The sequence below is a fragment of the Topomyia yanbarensis genome, chromosome 3, assembly GCF_030247195.1.
Source record: "Topomyia yanbarensis strain Yona2022 chromosome 3, ASM3024719v1, whole genome shotgun sequence".
Lineage (NCBI taxonomy): Eukaryota > Metazoa > Arthropoda > Insecta > Diptera > Culicidae > Topomyia > Topomyia yanbarensis.
The window spans coordinates 361,900,487-361,926,684 of record NC_080672.1 but is presented as its reverse complement, the minus strand read 5'-3'; the positions used below and the strand labels follow the sequence as shown (position 1 = coordinate 361,926,684).

Genomic DNA, 26,198 nt, shown 5'->3' with positions numbered 1-26,198 from the left:
GAAAACGAATTCAGCGTACCAAAATTACATAAAAACGTCCTATATGAACCGATACGGAAAAGTTTGGACTTTAGTCCACCTTTTGTTCTAAATCGTGCCACTGTGCCTGGGGAAGACCCATGTAGCTAAATCGCAATGTTGTTAAATCGCCATGCGAAAAGTGCATGTGCTTTTCAGACAACAGGGTTTAGCAAAAAGTTATTTAAAATCGGTGAAGCACCATGCTGGTACAGCTTCTCTGACAGAATGTTGATAGAAACTGAGTCAAAAGCCTCCTTAATATCCAAGAAGACTGATGCTATCTGCTCTTTATTAGCATAGGCCATTTGGATTTCTGTAGAAAGCAACGCAAGGCAATCGTTCGTCCCTTTACCTTTGCGGAAGCCAAACTGTGTATCTGACAGTGAGCCATTTGCTTCGACCCAATTGTCGAGCCGGAACAAGATCATTTTCTCGAACAACTTCCGAATACAGGACAGCATTGCAATCGGTCGGTACGAGTTGTGGTCGGAGGCTGGTTTTTGGATAGCGATTACCTTCATTTGCCTCCAGTCATGAGGGACAATGTTACCGTCAACAAATAAGTTCAACAAGCGCATTTTTTCAGTGTCAGGCAGATTCTTCAGCAAGTTGAATTTTATTCTGTCTAACCCTGGGGCGTTATTGTTGCATAACAAGAGAGCAAGTGAGAACTCCACCATCAAAAACGGTGTTTCGTTCGCTGTTTCGTGAGGAGACGGGGCGCGGACCGTTTTCTGTAGCGGGACAGAGCCCGGACAGATCTTCTTGGCGAAAGCGAATATCCAACGGTTTGAATATTCCACGTTCTCGATGGTTACGGTTACGCATACGTCGAACCGTACCCCAAAGACTGCTCATCGCTGTTTCTCTTGTTAACCCGTCGACGAACCGGTGCCAATAACTGCGTTTTTGGCTTTCATTAGATTCGCCTTTCTAACGACGCGTTTTGTTGATAGCTAGCGGGTAATCCGTCTTCCCGGAAGGCCTTATATGCAGTGGACTTTTCCGCGTACAGCTCTGAGCACTCTTTATCCCACCACGGGGTGGGAGACCGTCCATGGGTATTCACGCTGGGTACTGGTTTAGTCTGAGCTTGATTCGCGCAGTCGAGAACCAAGCCAGCCAAAAACCTGTACTCTTTCTCCGGAGGAAGCTCTTGAGTGGATTTGATTTAAACAGATTACCTAGAACCAGATCCATTCATTCAATTTTACAGAATCAAAAAGTGGATAAGTTACTGAATCCAAAATATCTAAAAGTGTCCAAATCGGTTAAAGGAAGCCATAGTTATGAGCATTTAAAGTTGTGAGTAACCGGGTACCCTCGTTGGCCTGTTAAACGTGTTTTTTTGTTGGACACATAACGGTTAAAGAGATGTGAACATTTTAGAATATTCGAACATCTATTCGCCAACCAGATATAAAACCCAGAACAAATTGGAATAAATCGGAAATTATATATCAAGAAGACTGGTGGGTCTGTCTAGAATCTGGAGACAGCGACAGCAACACCTCTTTCGGGTGAAGGTAGTTTTTGCCGTTGTCATAAAGAGAGCTAGACAATCAGTTCCAATGATCAGTCACAATCATTTATACAAAACTGGAAAGTTATATATTAAACGCGTAATTGGTAACATTAGTTCCTCGATTACACACAGCCAGAGTATGGGACCTGCACAAAATCGTCTACCAGGTTCTAGGAATTCCGTATTGAGCCTCGGGCACATTAACGTACATCCTGCAGTCTACTGCATGTGAGACTTCAGCTAACTTGAAGGTTCTTTACGTTTGACTGCTTTAATTTCGTTTCTACGGGCGAGACATTCATAAAAAGGATGAATCAATAGAATTAATCAAGACTGTCCGTCTTGCCCCACCAGTACACACATTTTTTAAACGTTTGTACTTATTCACGCATAAATAAACTTACCTGTTATTTTCCACGAAGATGTCACTTAAGAGTTACTTTATCGAAATAAAGGAAAAAATCCGCGAAAGAATTGATTTTTTCATCGCTAAACCTTAAAATCGGAAGCTTGAAAATTACATCCGCACGAAACTGCACTACTGATTATCAATATTTGCTTAAATTGTACACGTTTAGTAGTATTCAAGGCCTACTAAGTGTTTCATAATTCAAGGTTACCCATAATGATAGGGTACACATACAATGCAATTGAAGATTTAATGTTATATCCCTAAAATAACCAAGTGTCCGTCTTACCTCACCTGTCCGTCTTACCCACAGTTCCCCTACTTTTCGTAGTGATGCACTAACACTTATATACTTTTACGTTGAGCTTCCTACTTTCGTACAGTAGAGGTCCTGTAACTTCTGTCGCATCTAATATGTATGGGAGGAGGGAAAAGATATCAGTCTTCTTGATATGTAGTCTTCGAATAAATTGAGTACTGTACCCGGTTTCTTCTGTCTTGACAGTGATATTCAGGATAAATCAAGAACTATTTCTAGAGTGCGCCGGTGTTGGTTGAATGGAAAGCTTGGCTATTTCTCACTCCAGTGAGTAAGAGTTCATTCCTAGCTGAAGTCGTTGAGATTTTTTGGTGAAAAAATGGCGGGCACTCTTCGGGAGGGACGTAAATGTGTTTATAGGCCGTTATCTAGGATCCAGATGATTGTGTCGCCTCAGGCGTCGGTGTGGGCAAATAAATGTGAAATGTACTAAAGAAACGATTGTTATAAATCTTCAGTTCCCTATACTGTGATATCTACTCAGCTAGTAGTGACAGATCGTGGTAAATTATTCCCCATCTCTTCTAACTCCAAACGTTCAGCTTCAAAAGGGTACATATCATTCTGTCTACCACCGATCCATTAATGGCAATCTATTTTCCCCTTTTATTCCCTTCCATAGATTAACTTCCTTTTTTAGTACCTAGACGATATTAGCGAAAGGCTAAAACCCAGTGATATTCAGTCATAGCAAACATAACGATCAACCAATGAGACTCAACAAAACCGCAAACGTTGTGGAAAAGCACAGCACCATGAAGACGAGACGCGCAATCGTCAACAAAGACAACAAATGGACTTTCCTCCACTTCTTATTTCCTGACTGACAGTAGCAAGTAGAACGTAGAACCAGTCTTGCTCCGTGTACTCAAGAACCTACCACACCTCTATCCAGTAGATATGTACTTCTGTGCCAACCGTGTCACTTTACCCCCTCCGACGGTACGTTTATTTTCCATTCTTGAACTGTTCGGGATCTGGCGGTGATTGTTGTTGCTGGTAGAAGTGTGTAGTGCTCGAAAAGAGTTCGATCTAATCCGGTGAGGTAAACTAACGGGGTCCCAGATGGTGATGGAATAAAATCCTGCGCGATTAAGACACAAACACTTATAATTTTGAATGATTCTGCATTTTGATGACAAATTCATTCCCTGGAGTCTCGCGATCATTGGTGTTTCACTAATTCCAGCCGAGCAATTCGCCTAATATATCAGATCGCTGATTCTCATATTTGTGCTTTGTTTGTTGTGTGTATTTCTATTAACAGACCTAATTTTGATCACGTTAGTTTTAGAAAGTTGTTTTGTTTTTTGTTTCTGTTTGTGATAATGTCCACCTGTGTGGTGTTGTTCGTACTAATTTACCCCTGAATCAAACAATCATCTAATGCGACCTTGTTTCGCCCGTTTCCGTTTTTTTCCCTCTTGAATCTCCTCTTTCAGATCAAGTGCTATCCCCCCGTAAACCACCGTTCGCGTACCTGCCAGCATCAGCACCTCAGCAGCCGCAACCATTCGTATCGGAACTGAAGAAAGGCATCCTCAAATCCAAGTCCGGCTGCGTTGGTCTCTTCCCGACGGATCTGAACAGCGAGCTGAAATCGCGTCTGAAAAAATCCACCCACTCGTCGGTTAGCAATCTCAAAAAGTCCACTACAGTGTCCAGCATTGATCAGGACGTTCCGCGCGCCGGTTCTTCGTCCGACGATGACGACGGTGTCGCGCCCGGTAAGAATCTCGCGAAAATGCTCCGCAATGTGTCGAATACGGCCGTCTCGTCCGCCGGTAGTTTTGTACCACCCCCGGGTGGAGTGGCACTTTTTGCGCCGTCCGCTCCGTTACCGACCACGTTCGCGCCGTTGAGGAAAAGTGATTTCGCCGCGAGTGGCACCACGAGCGATGGGGAACATCCCGGTAGCAGTCGCGGAAATGCGGATTCCATCCTGAAGAACCCCGCTGTGGCGAGACGGAGACGGCAGAATGAAGGGTAAGTTTTAGATGATAATATACTACTTAAAAAAATCGCATTCTTCAATTATGCATTTATCATTGCATAAGAACAGGTTCAGCAGAGCATAACATAATTACGTGTACATTGCTAAACTATTATCTTCTTTGTGGCTTAAGTTTTCACCAAGTATCTACATTGTAGTACCGCAACAATGAACATAATGCCGAGCCCCTCCAATGTTTCCTCGACGAGCGGTGTTTTGAATCAAATTCAACGATGCGTGAATCCTTCTTTATTCTTTCTCTTTCGTTTAACGAACTAAAACTCATCTTAGCCATCATAAGTCAATTTCGTTCATGGGAAAAGTTAAGACGTTTTTTTTATCTTTTGGCGTTCAGCTGTAAAAGAGAGGCCGTTAACTTCATTACTCAGGGGGCAATGGTGGTGCAATTTCACGCTAGGGTTGCTTTCGGCAATCACAGACACAGGGTTATGACAGAAATTTGTAAACTAATAACACCTTTGTCAGCCAGTGCGTCGTTGGATGGCATTGGAAATATTAGATGATTAAAAAAAATTCGGTGCTTTGCGCTCACCGGAGCCCCACGGTTCCATTGGGTGAGCTTTCCCAGCGGGCTTGGGCCGCCGTGAGCGGAGTGTTAAGAAATGGTCAGTAGGGGCGATATTTTTTGTGATTGGTAATGACCTTGAGCAAGTAGTACGATTAATGGGCAGTGGGTCAAGTGTGGAATTTATTTCGATCGAAATGTTTGTGTCTGTGGGTCATGTTGACAGTTCGAATCCTGTAGTGTATCCTTAGAATACGAATATTTAGTGTTGTATTGCGGCTAATACTCGGTGCACGCATTGATACCATTGGATGCAAATATTGAATGTTGGATGAGCAAAATTATTTATTTATTGACATTCATTAACGCCAAGTAATTAAAGGACCGAACAGAACACTCCTTCATTCACACAGCGGTGTACCCAATTTGAAAAGGTTCACAGTTGTCTTGGCAACATTGTCTTGTACGCTTTACGAAGCTATCCATGATTTGGCAGACTTTTTAAATGGAGCTTTGACGCAGCGTCAGTGGCCATTCTAAACCTTCCAAAATCACCACCACCACTCGGTGATATTTAAACCGCTAATCGTCGTTATAATCTGAAATTTACTTCCAAAAACACGCGCCCAATTGAACGTCTGTCAATGCTAACATTCACATTTTGCAACCCCTCGGCAGCTTCATGCGGTGTACTACATATACGCAAGACGAGCAACAGCATCGCATAGCATACACATAAACATATGCCTACGGACATTGTTTTGTAGCATTGCGCGTTGTACGTGCATGTGTGCGGTTTATGCCGGTAGCATCAGATGAAAACAAACTGAAAAATCATTTGTCTGTCTCGGAGGTGAATTTTGTATTCATTATGATGGAATGAACTGTAATGCAAAAGGGTGCGAAGCAGACACATCCGTAGAACACAAGCTGCACACTTTTTTGTTTCCTAAGGGAGGATGGAGCAAAGTCGGATTCGTTTGAGGAGGACACTCAATTTATAACTTTCAAAATATCGATTTTTCATTTTTCCTTTTATCGATAGTTATATGATCCCAAAATATATTCCTGAACTATACTATAGGGCAAGTTGAAGCGGGTTTTTCAAAGTTGAAATTTGAACTTCTCTAATGAAATCATAAAATGAAAAATTTCCAATCTGCTTGCGGTAAATATGAGTATATTCTGTTTATTATTGATAACAAATAAACATTCATATTATCTACTTAAAAATATAGTGGTTATTAAAAATTCCAATTTTCAAGTGCTTTGTGTCGGCTTGCCACTCGTAGCGGGGTAAATTGAAATAATACAGGGTGTTTGGTTTATGGTTAAGAACCTCTTGAGAGATGATTGACTGTCATATTTGGAGAAAAAAATCGTTCTACACATACCTTCAAATCTCAACCGTTACTAAGTTATTGAATTTTTTGTGTTAAAAACTTAGTTGCCTTAAAATAGCTCTAACTCAAAAAATATACTTTGTATTTTAAATCTTTTGGATCCATTGGATAGGTGAGAAAATTTTCCATTGAAAAGTGTCCTCAAATGTTTCAGCTAATGAGGTTAAGTAACCTTTTCACTGTAATTTATTTAAAATTTAACAATTTTGATCGATTTTTCGTTCATTTCGCGAAAATCCTAATAGTTAACATCACCATTCTAATAATTTAATTTTTTAGTCGTGAAGAGTTGTATAATTTGTTCTTTGACATGATACACTTATCTTGTCTTGTTTTCATGTGTTTGGGTTATTGAACTTGGATATGTTTATCTCATATTCACTAATACTAGCTCTTATTGAACAAGTATGGCACTTATTGTACCTTTTCTTATTTTTATTCGAAAGCCAGGAAAATTTTGCAGAGAAAAATGTATTAATACCTCTCAGTTAAGTGAATTTAGTATTCTTTTAGAAGTTAATTAGTTTAAAGTTTATGTTATTATTAGCATTTTCGTTATTTTCTTAAGATAGTAAATAATAAACTTCACCATTATTATCATGGAATTAATGCGTTTCAGCAAGTTCTACAATTCTCCCTTTAACTCCATTCAATTATCTCTTTTAATTTCCAAGAAGTTTAGAAGTGAAATTACAAATTTTGATCTCGTTTCATATGCAAAAACAACGATTTCGTATTTGTGATGAGGTCATGCTGTGTTAACTATTAAATTGCAGCGAAATGAAAAGCGATAGTGATAAAATGTCAAATAACGAGTTGTAGAGTCAAATAACGAGTTGTAGTGACGATAAATTTAGTTGATTAATAATTAGAATAATTACAAAACTCCACAAATGCAAATTTTGAGTTATTTTACTAGTAAAAAGTCATTTAGTACACTTAACTAAAAAATATCTGTACATACATCGAAAGGAAATTTTCTCAGCTTTCCAATGAAGCCCTGGTAATGGCGATATAAAGCATATTTTTTAGATTAGAGTCTTTTAAGAACTTGCAAGTCAATTACAGGAAAAGTTTAGAAGTGAAATTACAAGAAAACAAGAAGAGATAGGAATATCACGTTGAAGAACAAATTTTGAATCGTCCTTAAACCCATCTTTTGGATAATAGATATTGCTATAATCATAATCCATTATTTTGAAAAAATTAACAAAAACCTCATCAAAAACACCAACTTTGAACTACTTTTCAACTAAAAGGAAATTAATACTATTTAACTAAAAGATATGTTCTCATTCAATTCAATAGAAAATTTTCTCACCTTTCCAATGGAACTAAAAGATTTAAAATACGAGGTATACTTTTCGATTTAGAGGCATTTTAAGATAAATAAGTTTTTTACACCAAAAGTTCAAGAACTCTGTAACGGTTGAGATTTGATGGTATGTGTAGAACGATTTTTTTCTCCAAATATGACAGTTAATCACCCTTCGAGAGATTCTTAATCATGAACCAAACACCCTGTATAATTCCATGAGTTGAAAGTTTGGCCGGTTTTTTTTATTTAACTATGTTTATTTAGGCCCAACGAGGCCGATTATTCATTTTTATTTACATTTCAAGTGTTAATGGGGGAAACAAAAGCCGTATTTAGGGGCGGCTTACTCCCCTCTTATGCTAGTAAGGGAAAAGGTAGGAAGTAGGCTACATTGTATATTGACATTGTCATTGGTTGGTTGCTCATTGTGGCGGATATGCACACTTTTTTGTAGTGATTTCCATCCTATAATCGCAGGGGCGAGGGGAGGGTAGATATTTCGAATGATTATTAGCACTCCGATGCTGTCATGATGTTCTGGATGGACGGTTATCAAGAAGGGTATACATCGTAGACTCGTGAGGCATTGCCATATTGCAGATACAGGGAGAGGTTGACGAGGTTCTACTGTGAATGAGAGGGAAAAATGCATTAAACTTGGACATCAATAGTTTTCAAAAAATGTAGATAAGAAAAATTTGGTCACGGCTTGCCAGGACGTCCCGGACTGGCACATAGGGTGATCTACCTCGGGCCCGAAGGGAATCTATTAGATGGGAGTTTGGGACCTGGCAACACAGTACTCTCCGCACAGCCAAACAACATGCTCGTTGTCGTGAAAGCCGTTCTCACAAACAGTGATTACTGTTAGCAAGCCCTATACGACGGAGATGCGCATCAAACGTGTAATGGTTGTACATGAACCTTGACATCGTACGAATAAGGTTCACATCCAAGCCCTTAAACCAAGCATTCGTTGATACCTTCGGGATAATGGAATGTAGACACCGTCCCAGATGCCCATTGCTCCATGAAGTTTGCCAACTATCGAGCGTCCTCTGACGAGTGATACTGAAAAATTCATTGAAGCAAATTGGTCTTTCGTAAGTGTCGCCTTCTAATGCGCCCACCTTGGTTAAAGAGTCCGCCTTCTCATTTCCCGCAATAGAGCAATGTGACGGGACCCAAACCAAGGTAATCTGGTAAGATTTTTCAGATAAAGCACTCAGATATCCCCGTATTTACTCCAGGAAATACGGTGAGTGCTTTCCAGGCATCGCCGCACGGATGGCCTCAATGGAGCTGAGACTGTCCGAAACGATAAAGTAATGGTCTGCTGGCAGGGTGTCAATGATCCCGTGAGTATACTGAATGGCAGCTAATTCTGCAACGTAAATTGAAGCAGGATCATTGAGTTTGAATGAGGCAGCAAGATTTTCGTTGAAGATACCGAACCCGTCGAGAATTGATCCGTCAGTGTAGAACATTTTGCCGCAGTCGACTTGATGGTATTTATTATAGAAAATATTTGGGACCACTTATGGGCGAATGTGATCCGGGATTCCACAAATCTCTTCCTTCATGGATGTGTCGAAAAATACAGTTGGAGCAGAAGTATCTAAGAGATGAGCACGGTTAATGTTATACGAAGATGAATTGATGTTCTGTGCCATGTAATCGTAGTACAAGGACATGAATCGGGTCTGAGAATTGAGCTCGACAAGTCTTTCGCAATTTGCAATCACCAATGGGTTCAAAATATCGCATGGAATGAGCAATCGACATGGGAGGTCCCAAAATCGATTTTTTAGTGGGAGGACGCGCCCGCCAGCACTTCTAAACTCATCGTATGGGTCGAGTGCATGCAACCCAAGGCAATGCGCAAACAGCGATACTGGATTCTCTCTAGTTTGATGAAATGTATGTTTGCAACGGAGTGAAAGCAGAAACATCCGTACTCCATCACAGATAGTATAATTGTTTGGTACAGCTTGATCAGGTCTCTCCATGTCCGGTTACTGTTCGGAGAAAGTTGATCCTTTGTTGGCACTTCTGTTTCAGATACCTAATGTGACATCGCCAGGTACCTTTAGAGTCGAACCAGACCCCGAGATATTTGAATGTTGAAACCTGAGCAATAGTTTTATCCATTATCTGAAGCTGTAGTTCCACTGGTTCACGCTTCGTAGAAAATACGACTATCTCAGTTTTCTCCGTAGAGAACTCGACACCCAGCTGGAGAGCCCAAGCAGAAAAATTGTCCAAGGTATCTTGCAGTGGTTCTTGCAAGTCGCTGGCCTTGGGACCTGTAATAGAGACCACACCGTCACCTGCAAGCTGCCTTAGCGTGCAGGAATTAACAAGACATTCGTCAATGTCATTCACGTAAAAATTGTAGAGAAGAGGGCTTAGACATGAGCCTTGGGGAAGGCCAATGTAGCTAAATCGTGATGTCGATAAATCACCATGCGAGTGAAATACATTTGTTTTCCGGACAACTGGTTTAGCAAAAAGTTGTTTAAAATTGGTGAAAGACCATGCTGGTGCAACTTCTCATAAAGAATGTTGATGGAAACTGAATCGAAAGCCCCCGTAATATCCAAGAATACTGCTTCCATCTGCTCTTTGTTAGCATATGCCATTGGAATTACTGTTGAGAGCAACGCAAGGCAGTCGTTCGTCCCTTTGCCTTTGCGGAAGCCAAATTGTGTATCTGACAGTAAAGCCATTTGCTTCGATCCAATTGTCGAGGCGAAACAAGATCATTTTCTCGAATAACTTCCGGATACATGATAGCATTGCAATCGGTCGATACGAGTTGTGGTCGGAGGCTGGTTTTCCTGGTTTTTGGATGGCGATGACACTCACTTGTCTCCAATCATGTGGGACAATGTTACTCTCAAGAAACTTATTAAATAAATTCAACAAGCGTCTCTGTCAGAGTCTGGTAGAATCTTCAACAAGTTTAATTTGATTCTGTCTGGCCCTGGGGTTTTATTGTTACATCATAAGAGAGCAAGTGAGAACTCCACCATCGAAAACGGCGTTTCGTTCGTGGTATTGCAAGGCGACGCGGTGCGGTAGATTTTCTGTGCCGGGGCGGAATCCAGACAAACCATGGCGAAATCGAATATCCAGTGGTTTGAATATTCCACGCTCTCGTAAGTACTGTTTCGCTTACGTCGGGCCGTGCCCCAAAGAGTGCTCATCGATGTTTCTCTTGTTAACCCGTCGACAAACCGGTGCCAGTAACTGCGTTTCTTGGCTTTCATTAAATTTTTCATTCGCTTTTCTAATATCGCGTACAGTCGATAGCTAGCGACTAACCCGTCGTTCCGGAAGGTTTTATATGCGGCAGCCTTCTCCGCCTACACGTCTGTGCACTCTTTGTCCCACCACGGGTTGGGAGAACGTTTTTGGGTGCTCATGTCGAGTACTCGTTTCGTCTGAGTTTGAAACGCGGTATCGAGAAGTTGAACAAGTTGGATGAGTTGGACAAAAACTTATACTCTTCCTCCGGGGGAAATACCTTTGTCGAGTTGATAGTTTTGGATATCTCAGCAGCGTAGCTCTTCCAATCACTGTTTCGTGTGAGGTCATTGGGAACATTGATTGGTTCCGAAGGTCTTGTGGTGATTGCAATTACAATCGGCAGGTGGTCCCTAACGTTGGGGATCAGATGTCACCTTCCACTTGCAATCTAACCGTAGTGATGTTGAGCATAGAGATTAGGGTGTCCCAAAATGACATCATGTTAAAAAAGTCATCGGGCTCACTTCTTAAATGAAAGGTTAGGGTATTAGGACCACTTTCTTCTTCGGAGTGAGTTTGCTAAAACGCTTCCTACTGGTGGCGACTTTGATTTTTTGAAAAATGGGCCGATTTTGGATAAAATTTCAAATTTATGCCTGTTGAAGTGGTCCTGAACTATCTTAGATTTTTTTTCAGTATTTTTTTATTTTTCTGGAGATCCAAACGGAGAAGATCGGTTAGTTAGTTTGTACAAATTTTGAATTATAAGAGCGGCAGGGCCATTAAAACTTAGTAAAAAGTGAAATTTTTGGTGCTTTCCAGTATTTTTTCTTCAAAACTGGGTATCTACAAAATTTTAAAAGTACAGAAAACACTTTATATAGTTGAGCCGAATTCAGGGGCGTAATTTTGCTGAAGAAAGTGTATAGCTATGGCTAATGGGGTATGAGTTATTTAAGTTTTTGTTAAATAACCTTTGACATTTTTAGCAATTTATCAAAAATAATTCTGTTCCAAAAAGTAAATCAGTTCAAATGTGCTTTGACCACACATTGTTTTTCGAAAAATAGAAGGAAAATTATGAAAAATGACGTTTTTTGTACGTCTTTAGTATGTCAGGACGAGGTTTAATGAGCATCTGATGATTTTTTTGGTAACTCAAATTATAAAAATAATAACTTTGCTAATGACGCCAAGTCTCTAATTATTTTTTGAAGAGTTAATTCTCCATAATTACTTCTAGGAGGCATCTTCAACAAAACGATTGTGTCAGAAGATCCGCTGTATTCTGTTGTAAAATTTTTTCGAGGGTATTTGCCCCAAATTTGACTATATCGGAATTATGTGATCTATACAGGAAATATCAGTTTTTCAACACTCATCTCACTCTTCTGCATTTTTCTCCATTTCAAAGTTCCTAACATGAAAATAAGACTTTATATACAAATTAAAAGTACGTTAATCAATTCAGCCTTCAAATATACGCCATAACTTGCCATTAGCTCGACATATTTGTTTAATTTTAGTGATTTTCAAACCCGCTAGGTGGCTATTAATATAAAAAATATTTTTTAAAAAAATCGTCAAATGCTCATAAAAACCGATTCTGATGTACTAGAGGCAAGCGAAAAACGCCATTTTTCATCATTTTCCTTCTATTTTCCGAAAAATAATATGCGGACTAAGCCCACTTAAGTTGTTTTATTTTGCAGAACAGTGTTATTTTTTATGAATATCATAAAATGTCAAAAGGTTATTTAACAAAAACGTAAATAACTTATACCCCATTGGCCGTAGCTATACACTTTCTTCAGCAAAATTACGCCCCTGAATTCGGCTCAACTATATAAAGTGTTTTCTGTACTTTTAAAATTTTATAGATACCCAGTTTTGAAGAAAAAATACTGAAAAGCACCAAAAATTTCACTTTTTACTAAGTTTTAATGGCTCTGCCGCTCTTATAATTCAAAATTTGTACAAACTAACTAACCAAACTTCTCTGTTTGGATCTCCAAAAAAATAAAAAATGCTGAAAAAATATCTAAGACAGTTCAGGACCACTTCAACAGGCATAAATTTGAAATTTTATCCAAAATCGGCCCATTTTTCAAAAAATCAAAAGTCGCCACCAGTAGGAAACGTTTTAGCAAACTCACTCCGAAGAAGAAAGTGGTCCTAATACCCTAACCTTTCATTTAAGAAGTGAGCCCGATGACTTTTTTAACATGATGTCATTTTGGGACACCCTAATAGAGATATGTCCAGTGCACTTGCTTGCGCTGGTGGTCAAGGAATCCGTGTCATTTCCCTTGTGTTCAGAATTGTCATATTGAAGTTGTCACAAAGGTCTTGAATTGTTGAGGATCGATCATCGTCGTACAGACATCTCCACCGTGTACCGTGAGAGTTAAAGTCTCCAAGAAGCAGGCGGGGCGAGGGAAGGTGTTCAATCACGTTAGAGAGTCTACGATATCCCATCATGGCCCTAGGAGGAATGTAAATAGCAGCAATGCAAAGATCTTTGCCTTTTATTGTTGTTTGACTAGCGACAACTTCAATGCCTAGCGTCGAAGGGAGATTGATTCGATTGAAGGAGTAGCACTTTTTGATCCCTAAAAGTACCCCTCCATATGAGTCTTCTTGATCCAAGCGGATAATGTTAAAACCGTGGAAGTTGAGATTTATAGTAGAGATAAGACATGTTTCACATAGGAAAAAGGCATCACAATTATTGTAATCTAGCAAGTGTTTTAATGAATCAATTTTGGGGATAATACTTCTGCAGTTCCACTGTAAGACAGTGATCAGATCCGTGATTGCGTTTAATAAGTTAGCCATCGAAGGATTCGATCGCTGCAAGGAGGGGCCATTGTTCAGTCAACTGTTTTAAAAATGCTCTTACTGTTGGTAGAATAGCAACCAGCAAACTTTTTAGGATCGGTAATGCTGAAAGCTGTGAATATCCAGTCCACAATGTCAGAAAATTTAAGGAATCTTGTTTCTGATTGAGTATCTGACTGTAAAATGGGAGCACTTGGGATTTTTGGCACCACGGGGAGTGCTGGGAACTCCTGGTTGTATCTCAATTTCCCAAAACCAGGAGGTATTATCTTCGGATTTGCAGCAGCACTTCCAGTTGATGAATTATTTTTATTTTGTTTCCTTTTTTGGGACGATCTAAGACCCTTGTGCGGAAGTTCGGGTGAGTTTGGATTAGGTCCTTTCCTAGTGTTTCCGAGCGGAGCCAAAGAATGGCCCCCGGCAAGGGTCGTTAGAGGCGTTATCGTCAGTTGGCAAGAGAGCGAATGGGTTTTCGGAGATAAGTGGAACAGCTCTTTTAAACGTTTCTGCGTAAGAGCGTCTGGAACGATCTTTGGCGGATCGCTTCAGTTTATCCGCGCGAAGTTTGTACGTTGGGCATGTCAAAAGTGCATGCGGATTCTCCCCAAAGTAAACACACTTCTCAGCGGGCCTACTACAAGTGTAATCCGCATGGCAGTTCGCACATTTACCGTACCGTTGTTTGTTGCTACAGTAGGTGGCCGTGTGACCTAGCTGCTTGCAATTGGAACAATTCATGACCCGCGGTACAAACAGACGCACATGTAGACGAGCTCCTCCCACTTCAACGTAGCTCGGAAGCGCAGATCCGGCGAAGGTTACGCAAAACGAGTCTGATAGATAGTAATTCCAATCTTCGATGGACTTTGAGTGCAACTGCTTGCACTCCAAAATCTTAACTGATTGAAGGTTTGGGTCCTCAGAGCGGCCATCCCCATCATTCATCAGATCACTGCATCACTTACCACACCGTCAATCTCCACATCACGAGAAGGAATATAGACGCTATACTCCATCGTAAAAAGCTATTGCTAACGATACCGTTGGCCTGCTTCAAGTCAGTAACGACTACGCACAGTTTATCTGACTGTACCTTTTTAATCTCGGCTACGGCCGAGCAACGTTTTGTCAGCTCCCGCGCAGCAGTTGTGCTGGGTCGAAAGTATACTACCCAAGGACCTGCGGATCCATCTTGGTAAACCTTGTCTGTGGGGGGGGGGGGCTGTGAGACATTGGGGGGAAGTGGAGAAGGTGGTCCGGAGGTAACAACTTCTGTCTCCGAATCAAATAGGTGCGATAATTCTTCCCAAAAGATTCATCTTTGGAGGGTGATCCTTCTCCTTGATCCGGTTTGTTGCGTTAGCAACACGTTCGACCGCACTATTTAGCTTAAATCAAAATAAAAAAAAACAAGAACAATAATGAAAACAATCGATAAGAAAAGTAAAAAAACGAAACACTTCACCAGTTGGTTCCTGACGAGCTGGCAGGTAAAGTGATCCTTCGTTTGTTTTATCCGTCACCAGCATGACCTTCACACAGTAGATAGCTGGTATAGCTCGTCTAAACAAAGCCGTCTTTCAGGAAAAAAAACTGTTTAGCACCGCATTATACTGCACTGCCTGACACAATTTAATGTTTATAATGTTTATATTCCAGCCCTTGCTGGAATACACAAACACCTTCACCGATATCGCCTAACTCAAGATAATTTTACAACAAACAACGCGCGTGTGTAACGAACGAACGCTCGGTTACGAATGATTGTTTTTTTCATTTGTATGTGTTACTTTAATCACGGTTTTGCCATCATAATGATTTTTGTTTTGAGGGTGGCAAATAATGAAACACGTAGGGGAATTGTGGGAAAAACCGACACTGTGGGTAAAACCGACACCCCACAACTTTTTCTAGATATCAAATTTTTATTCATTTCATAATGATACATTATTATTAGTACGTTTATGTAGAGCATTTGAAGAAAAAATGGATTTACGTTAGTGCGCCGAATGTCATAAAAATAAGCGTTTAGCGTTCATACTCGTGTGGATGTAAAATTTCGTTGGTAGATTTTAAGGTTTTAACCGAACAAAAGCTTTTCAAATCACCCCATTTTTCAGTACCTATTATTATCATCCTTTCCTATAATCAAGTAGGTGCATTGAAGACGAGTTTGAGAAATTCAATAGTTTTAATTGCTTTTATAAAAAATGTGCGCTGTTGGGGTAAAACCGACACATTGTTTAGATGGTTGTGTTTACTTGCGATTCATTACAAAAGGCTGGGGATCTTTGTGACACTTCAATTACACTATTAGGACACTATAGTAATAGCTGAAATACACAGAAATACTTTTATTGTTTATTTCTTATAAGTCTCTTTAAAAATCAAATTAAAGTTTTTGCTTATCTAATTCTATCGAAGCTTTAGCTATTTCTGCAAAAAGCTCATCAAACCGAATTTCTAGTGTTCTCTTGGTTTGTCATAGACGAACTTTATCACAATGAGACAATGATATTATGTATACCCCAATATATCGTTGATACTCAGAGTCCGAAAAATGATATCTGAAAAAGATAGTTTTACTAAGAAGTGTGTGTGTCACTTATAAGTGAATGAATCCAATTAGCAGAACGTAGAACGCTTGCAAATCTTCTCTTACGAAATAAAATGACACTGGAGGTTGCAATGATGTGCGCAAGAATTATTTGGAAATACTCATATCAATAAATAATCCTATAGCATAAAATACTCTTATTTATAGTACTACGCTTTCGATCTTTCTTCCCATCACTACATGATGAAGCAATAAAAAGCACATATTTTGCATCATACATACTCACACTTTATTAATCACGCATATATCTAATTTTTAATAAAGATGAAGATTTTAATAAAGCGGAGAGAAAATAAATTAAAGGGGTGTCGATCTTACCCCTATATGTTGTCGGTTTTACCCGCAGTGCCTACAAAAAGTCACTTTGTTTTCCAAGTTTTACAACCAATAATTTTTAATGAAATTAATTTTTCGAAGCGCTGAAAAAATTAAGTCTTGTTAAGAATTTTCTGAAGAAGAGTTGTGCATTAAAATTATAATTTTATTGGTTTTGTGGCAACTTAAAAAAAGTGTTAAGCTTAAGGTGTCGGTTTTAACCATAATTCCCCTATCTCCTTTCTAAATCTGTCAAACCTGATGTTTTAGACTGGTACTTCCAAGAATATGTATGACTGTCAGAAAACCTTACGATTGTCTATCGAGGGGCTCTGAATTACTACTGCATGGTCTCAATAGTCCTGGGTCCCCCTATGTAAATAAATATGAAAACCTTTTTAAGATGAACGAAAATGAATTCGTGCTACCAACGAAATCCTTCGTACACGCAGAAAAATTAAGCATATTAAAACCAAAAATATATGCTATTGAATCCTATCGTTTATTGTTTATTACTTGAAACAATAAACTTATTGGTCTGGAAATATTTTTTATTGCTACAACCATATATTTTTGCTTTAAATAAAACCTTTTTTAATTTCAATAATTTTTTTATTGAAGCAATAAATAAATTTTGTTCAATTCAATAAATAAATTTATCGTCTCCCTACCAGTAATTTTATTTAATGAATTTAATCCATATTTTTATTGAACCTACAAATCTTTTTTCTGCGTGTGCTATACACAAACATTTATTAAAACAACGAAATATTTCGTTTCCTTCGCGACAAAAAATTTGGAGCCATTTGTTCAGCTCATTAAATTAACGAAAGCTACTATTTACAATGCACGAAAATACTTCGTTTCAGTAAACGACGAATGCCCTAGTGCATTGCACGATAATTTTCATTCTATTTGCGAATTTATATTTTCAGTGTCCGATCAACATGGGGAGCGTTTTATTTGAGCCATCCCTAATAAACATCATATGATTTAAGAGCCTGACGACCTGTTCAGGGTATCATCCAAACAATATGTGGAATCGTTGCACTATATGGGCTAAAGTTCGTGTATAACTTTTTTTTATTAGAGCAGTCGCTACTGATTCCTGATAGTCAAGTCAATCAACCAGTGCTCGAAATATATGTTTAGTCTAGTCTAGTCTACACATACACAGCCAATACATGTAGGGATCCTGGAAAATTGCAGACGTTCGCCCACAATTTTTCTTGTCATTATTAATGTTGGTGGCACATATTGAATATGACACAAGCATTAAAGCGGCCAGGCCAACTGTGCAGCGTACAAAATAAAGATGATTCAAAATTATACGGAAATCAAATTATTCATTCAATGAATAATTTAATCAACGGATTATTTTGAACCTTGAATAAGGAAGAAACGTGGACAACCATACACAACCGTTTCAATTTGATGGGGGGTCGATAAATCGTTGGGAGTGACTTTGCTAAGAAGGTTAATGTCACTCCTTTTGTCCTAGGTTCCTGGGATGGGAAAGAAGTATTTAGCCCTGCCTGGCTAATGAGCCAGGGTTATAACGCCCTTACTTGCTCTCTGAAACAATAGAAAAAATTGGCGAAATCGTCAACCAGTGCTCGAAATATGTGTACACAAAAACTTCTGAACATAAAATAAAAAATTTAAATTCAAAACGCTTCAACACTAACTATGATTATAGTGTTCAGTGGCTCAAAACCCACAGATAAACCAGTAGATTTTTGGTAAATTCGTTTTTTATTGTCGCTTTGAAATGATTTGAGCACCCCGCCATACCCAAATGTCCCCTACATCTAACACCACGACCGAGTTCATTCTCACGCACACCAAGCGAGCCCGATCAGCTGGCTCAGAACCGCATCGAAAGGGCGCGAATGAACGCGAGCATGTTTATGGGCTGTATGGATATATGTATGTGCTGCTGCTGGCTGTTGAGTAGACGGGTGCTAAACGAAGGGTGGCTGCGCCTGCCTTTCGCGCGAATCGTCTCGATCGTCGTGTTGACGACGAGACAGATCTTTGTATTTAATTTGTTGTTTTTCGTTGGTACGGCGGTACCTACGTTCATGCATCGCCGCCGCTGCTACTATTATTGGCGATGTGTGCGCATGGTCGGTCTCTGTTTTGCTATCCGCTGGGGGCGCCCGGCTTCGCATCATATCGGTGTGTTCATTTTCAGCACACTCTGTGTGGTAGGCTGTTTTATGTATGCACACTTTTCACCCATTCATTCAAGTCCCGTCTGTTGTCGGTGGTGGATGTTAATATTTTTTACGCTGTGTGTGCTCCTTATCTACGGATCTTCTCGGGTTTGAGACTTAAGTTCTGACTCGATGTGAGAGGAGTGTTTTTATTTCTTCAGTAACGTGTGCCGTTTTGCTTGTGCAACTGATCTATCATCGGGTCGGTAGATTGCAGCAGTCTAATCAAACACGACGGACAGTTTATTGACAGATTGACACGGTCTGGTTTGTTGCGTTTCGGATTGTGGGAGGGTAGTGCTGGTGAAGTTCTTTATGTTTGAAGACGAATTGGTTAAGTGAGCATCTGTGAGTTTAATCACTAGCATCCTTTAGTGGTTGAGTGTTTACTGTTCACATTTCACAACTGGGGTGCAGATAGTTAAATTGCCTAAGACAAGAAGTGTGCATTTTAAGGTGATATTCTAAGCACTGTGCCAACGATAAATTTTTGGTCGTAGTAGCTACTGAAGACCTTCGCAGCCGATTGCAGTGATCGTTGAACAGCTGCGCTGTCTTGTGTGCTTGCTGCTGGTGCTTCTGCGTAGGAAGTTTGGCCAGTTTCTCTGTTTTCAAGTTTGTTTACATATCATTATAGCCGCAGGCTGGCTGGTTCGCTGACTGGTGTGCCTTTCCATAGCTCATTCGTGTTCAACTCTACAAGTGCGTGTTGTGCTCGAGAGCTAAATGCTGGGATGAAAACGTGTTTCGTCGCTAAATAAGCGCTGATCGGTTTGTTTATTTATCCCCGTGCAGGCAGCCGTTCTCATATCTGAAAAATAATACACAACCATCGGAACGTATGGTTTGTGAGAATTCGTGGAGTGTGCAATAGTGAAAAGTTACGAAAACATTTTCAGAATAACTGAAAGAGCGAAGCCAACCATCTTTCCTGGTATCACCTTGAAGAGGTAGTGAAATTTTAAGGAGCGACGACTTACTGTTTTTTTCTGTCCCTCCAACTGCCTGCCTGCCCGTCGTCGTCGGCGCTGAAGGTGTTTGGGATCAATTTACGACTGTGCGCGTTCAATTTCTGAAGGTACGTTTCCCTTTCAAGTATTATTCGCCAGTTTATGATGCCTGACTTTGCGAAAGGTAGCATGTAGTGGTGAGAGTTTTTTTTTGCGAAAATATGTACACAAGTTTCTGGGCGATCGGCCGACCAAGTAGTCGTCGTCGTCGTCGCAAGGAAACGGATAGCATCGAAGATGGGGTGAAACGTCATGCAGATCAATGTCAGATAAAAGTTTGGGTTGCTCCTATGTCAATGCTCTGACTCATATCTCCATGGTGAATGCTGTTGTAGAGGTTTTCCTGTGCGGAAGATCATTTTGTTATGACGTGTGCATGTTGAAGGGCAGGGAGGGAGGAGCGCATTTTATGACAATTGTATCGGCCGGACGTAAAAGTGTTCGATGGATGGAGGTTACTCCAAGTTAGACGTGGAAAAACTTTTCTGCGCTGTGCACTGTGGATTTAATTGGGAATCGACTGCAGTCAGTCGCAGTTGCGACGAAACATGAGATGATTGATGATAATTATACAAGACAGAGAGTAGACTGATGCGGGGTTGACGGAGGCAATACTCGGAATCCGGATGGTGTTTGGCTTTTTTAAACGTTGTTTATGACATGGAAGTCTACTACGCTGAGTTGATTTGTGTTGGTTTATCGATTTCATTGAAACAATTTTAGTGGTCAGAAACATGTTGGGCTTGAAATTAACGTTTACTATTTGCAATTAAAGTCTTTGTGAGTTTCATTGATCACAGGAATGTCAGTCTATTTTTCTAGAGAATAACGAATTCCAGCTTAGTGAATAGTTTTTTTTTTTAAACAGAAAGAAAAGGATTAGTATCTCACTATGGATTTTGTCCCACAAAACACGAAAATCATTTACTACTAGTTTTGGTTATACGACCCATGCGGTTAGATTGTAAAGAGCGTTGCGAGATTAATATTTCGTTCCCACTGTTGGGCGGAAGAACTGATTTCGACATATGTTCTGACATAGCTTTATTGAAACGTCAGCGACTAGAGATTCTTCGGTAGGGTGGGCGTAGTGTAGTTGGTAAATCGATTGCCTTGTACGCAGCGCACTTGGGTTCGAGTCCCGACCCCGCACATAGGGTTATAAATTTTTCATAAGAGATTTTTCTAACCCGAAGAGGCGAATGACCTTAAGGTTAAAACCTCTATAATCGAAACAAAAAAAAGAGATTCTTCGGTTATTGGCCGGCTGATTGCAGTCCTCTTTTCAAAACAATCCGCCTTTGTTAGTGTAATCATTACATGCTCAATCTTATTAAAAATATTTGGGGTGTGCCTCAGGGAAGCCATCTGGAACCTCTGATATTTGTTTTATTTGTCGACGTTATTATATATTACAATGACCTAAATGAATATAGTTTTATTGAAATAAGAAATCGAGAAACCATTGTCCACTAACGGTTTTTAATTGGGGCACTAAGATGCCGGAATTTTTAATACTCTTTTAACGAGATGCAGATACGCCTCATTGAAAACACTCTTTTGGTTTCAGTGCTTTATCGCTCCAATGGCGCTATTTATCGCCGTTCACATACAAAACGATTTTCGTAACACGTTAATCTATGCTCACACACGATATGCGAATAGCAGAATTAGAACTGATCGTATCGTATACGGTTGTAACGACTTCTCTGATCGATTGAGCCTAGCTTAGCATACATTAAGGGGACTGTACCGTATGGATGTTGTAGACTATAAATAAAATGTATAATAAAAATTTGAAATTATCAACATCATCGTGCCCGAATAACCGGAGAGCTCCCATCCTTTAACCGAATATGTTTTAGATTTCCGGGTTTTTTTTCTTTTGGAGCCTTGATTACCATTGCGACTACTTAAAGGAATATTGTAAGATTTCCAGGTTACTCGATCGTTGGCCGCCCTTCTCCAGTCTCATTGAACGCCAACCGCATCTTCCTCGGTGACACATAGCCAGACAGTGCAGGGTCTGCCTCGATGTTAATGACCTCTTCCAGGTTCTCCGTTGAACGTAACTCCAGCTGGCCTTTTTTCCGAAAATCGCGCTACATGTCCACCCCATTGTAGTCTGCCGTATTTTATCAAACTTCCGTTGTCAGCATGTTTGTGCACTAGATACAGCTCATGGTTCATGCGTCTGCACTATTCTCCGTTTTCTACAGTGCCGCCGAGCATTGCACCCAGAATTCTTCTCTCACCGAGCGCTTGATAGTCCGTTACCTTAAACGTCCATGTCTCTTGACTGCAACAGGAAGTATCAGCGATATGCATAGAGCAAGTTTTGTGCACTTCTGTAGATTACCGTACTTTTGCTGACTACGTAAACCGTACAAAGTCCTATTCGTAGCTGCAACACACCTGGTCCAAGATATATACTTTTTCGACAACTTCTTTCCATACCCCATCGACTTTCATCTCGGAACCAACATCGCACTATGGGGAGGCATGTGGCCAAGAATCGAAAATTGCATCAACTCCAATTTAAACTAATTCTATACTGAATGTTTATATATACTCTAGCTAAGAAATTCCCAGAGTATCTCGAAAACTTAACTGTGTATATGGGTGTCCAAAGATAAAAATTTTGAAAAATAGAAATATCACGTGCGTTTTTTCAACTGTTCGTATCTTTGCTGAATTTTGAATGAAATATATGTTCAAATATGCCATTTTAAAGCTAAAAATGTCAACTTTGTGATTATATTATTGAAAATGCATATATATTACATTGGTTTGGAGTAATATGAAAAATAACGATTCAAAGTCCTAAAATATCCACAAATTGGATCCGGGAAAAAAGTCCCCCAATGTCCCCCGGAATTCTCAATGGGGGATGCAAGGATAAGGCATCTTCTAACTTATAGCGAAGATTTTAGTTGCCCGAATTTGCCCTAAACTGAGAACGCATCATCAGAAAAGGATACTTCAGTATATGACTACATTTTTGCTATTCAACATTACTGTGTAGCAATAAATGGTACTGAGTTGTACTGGAATTTCCAACTTACCGTTAACGCGATCAATGTAACCAAATATTTGAAATTTTTAAATAGCATGATTTGTAAATTCAAAAATGTTCATGCTTATAATAATGAGCCCCGGAATCGTCAAAAGCAGGTTTTGTGACCAAGAATTTTTTTATGGCCACTCGTAATATAAAAAATGTGTTTCAATACCTATTCTGATAGTTTTAACTATTTCGTTTTCGTGATATTGGTGTATACAGGATTCATTATACTATATCTCCGGAACAAGAGTTCCAAATGAAACAACAATTAATCGCAAGCTATAAATATGAAGAAGATATATTGGCATAGCAATTAACTGAAAGAGCGACATTTCTTTTAAAGCTCATTGGTCATTTCAACATTGAAAAAACCACTAAATAGCCTATGCACTTCAAACTACTTTCTATTTACTTCTATTTAATGAATAAATTGAAATATTTATGTCTCTTTTGCGACATGCATTCTCTCTCCGTTACTATTGGTTTGAAGATTAGAAAGCACATTTTATCTGAGTTTTTCCCTTTTTTCGCTTTTAGAGTTTTTCGTAACACTTTGAAGCCAAAGTCCCATTTTCGCTAAAAAAAACTACTAACATTTTTTGTAAAAATTGTTGTGATAATAATTTTATCGAAAGGTCTTGTAGTAACCTGGAGAATGATGTGAAGAAGAACTGTGAAAAATTTCGAAACGATTGGCCCAGTAGATTTTGAGTTATGATGCACACCGCATTTTTTCGAGGTGCCTTCGGAAATTCACTGTCACTTGACCAATGAAAATTTACGAAAATATTGTTCAAACACTGCATCATTATATGGAAAGCGATTGAATTGACTAAAACTCTCTGTGCCTCTTTTTTATTTGTTTGAAAAAAAAAATTACATTGAATACTTTACACCAACCCCCCCCCCCCCTCTCCCCCTCCTCGTCCCCCTTAAGGTTTTTAAACCTGGATACGTCCATTATGAGTTTCGTTCATTATTAACAACTCAAACAAGCTTTTCGCGAAAGAATATGAGACAAAAAAATTTTGGCCACCTGTTTGTATGGAACCTTCCCATAGTGCATCGGTCGGACTGTGTCGCAGTCTACTAACTACAATGCACTTTGTCTTCTCCGAGATTATAGGTAGTCTTAATCTCGCAGACTCTTCTTTTGAAAGATTCACATGCCTCTTCCACTGATCTGCGATCACTGTCAATGGTGTCGATGTAGTCCTCGAAGTCAAGAAGCACGGAGAATCTCGCGGTTATTGGTCCGTACATTGTACATCAGACCCTCGTATCGCACCTTCGAGTGTCATGTTCAACAAAGCACCCAAAATTGTAAGTAAGTTTTGGGTAAGATTCTATTATCTTTTTGGTAATAGACCATGTAATTAAACATTGCGGTATTAAACCCATATTACCGCAAAGACATTGAACGGTGGAATGCCGAACTTCGGTAGCTGTACATGTGTGTGCATTAGAGTGGCTCGAAAATGACATTTTTCAGCACAGCACTTTTTGAGTTCCTTTTGTGGTCCCACATGCCTGTGCAAAGTTTGGGAGCGGTCGGTTGCTGCCCGGGTTTGCGCATTGCGTTTAAAGTTTGCATGGGATTTTATATGGAGAAATCAATTATTTTGCATTTACGTTATTAAAGATCGCTATTTCACTCAATATGAAAAACCAGCTTTATAAAACGATAATTCAAACCTTGGTTAACAACTTTTTCAAAGACGATAACTAGCTACGAGTTTTCAAAAAATAGTTATAACGATTTCAATATTTATGGTTCAATCCAAATGCAGAAATTAATTATTTCTTCCAACACTGTTGGTACACCACGACACCGATACTTTAAACATGAATAAATGAGAATATATTCATCGCAGAGACTTGGTACTTTTGAAGGAAATGTTCAGAATGAATTGCTGAACAACATAAACGTAGTCAGAAAATGAAAACAAGAGGGGGTGTGGCTTGCGTACTCCCCAGTTCCTTGTTTAGATAGTTTTGTATAACATAAGGAGCACATCTTTAACGCAGGTTTAAACCGCCGAATTATAAATTAATCTTACGTGTTTGAGTGCTACTATTTAAGGGCTCTACTGATATCTCATTTAAAACGGTACAGCGGTTTCTGAGTTTTATATATTTTAAAACCCTATTTCTTAGCTGTTCAGAGTCGGATTTTTAAAAAATGTATATCCTTAGATTCCTTGAAGTCTCGGAATTGTTTCTATTGACGTTTTCGTTTGAGAATCTAGGGACGAAACCAGGATAGATATTTCAAACAAGCGTTTTATGATGAAATTGAGTTAGGTTCACGCAAAACAGAGGTGATGTTGGCGAACCAGAAATATACTTCAGGTTACAACCCAACGCGATTTCCAGACCGGAGTTAGTTTTTGCCCCAAGCAAAAACAACATAAATTTGTAGGTGTAAATTCTATATATTGTAAATGTTATTTCCTACACCAAAAATTGTAGTATGATTCATATTTGGGCCTATCAAAATATTAAGAAAGTTCAGTCGTTGACATTTCTCATTTATTTAAGTTTTTATTGTCGATGTCGGTGGTGCACCGGTAGTGTTGGAAAAAGTAATCAAATTCTGCATTTGTACTTTACCATAAGTTTTAAAATCGTTATAACTATTTTTTGAAAACTCGTAGCTAGTTACGGTCTTCGACAAAGTTGTTAACCAAGGTTGCAACTATAGTTTTATAAAGCTGGTTATTCATATTGAGTGAAAAAGCGATCTTTATTAACGTAAATGCAAAATAATTAATTTCCCCGTATAAAATCCCATACAAACTTTGAACGCAATGCGCAAACCCGGGGAGCAACCAATCGCAACCAAATTTTGCACAGGCATTTGGGACCACAAAAGGAACTCAAAAAGTGCTGTGCCCGCTAGTTTAAATCATTTTGAAGTTTTCCCATACAACCGCGAGCCACTCTAGTGTGCATCACACAACCAACTAGTTTTCCAGTATGTATCAACCTCGTCTCTGTTCGTATACGGCATAATTCGGTCAGTTCCTGTGATTGTATTAGTATCGAGCCAAATCAGCCGGAATTGTGGCTGGTTTATACTGGAATTCTGGCTAGTTTCTGCCGAAATACAGGAAGAAATTAGCCGGACCTCCGAACTTTTATCGGGGTGGGTTTGGCTGTACAAAAAAATTTTGAAGCTGAGCGATGCACTCTCTAATCGATTACGATCTAGTTTTGGGTGCATAGATTAGAGAGTGCATCGCTCTGCTTCAATCCATCTAACGTCACATCGGAGTCAGAGGTATCACAGGATACTTAGATGCTTGATTTTAACCCATGTTCAAGCATCAATTGCGTTCGTTTCGTTTCACTGAATCGTACACC

At 39.4% G+C, this 26,198-nt stretch overlaps 1 protein-coding gene across 2 annotated transcripts in view; it reads left to right on the top strand.

Annotated features, from left to right (window-relative positions):
* The window catches only part of LOC131693248 (supervillin), a 322,482-nt gene that overhangs the window by 13,150 nt on the left and 283,134 nt on the right, over positions 1-26,198 (top strand). For both annotated transcript variants that reach the window (XM_058980923.1, XM_058980922.1), the window contains one exon: positions 3,717-4,260. In XM_058980923.1, coding sequence (XP_058836906.1) covers positions 3,717-4,260 — 544 coding nt within the window. The remainder of the gene's footprint in view (positions 1-3,716; positions 4,261-26,198) is intronic.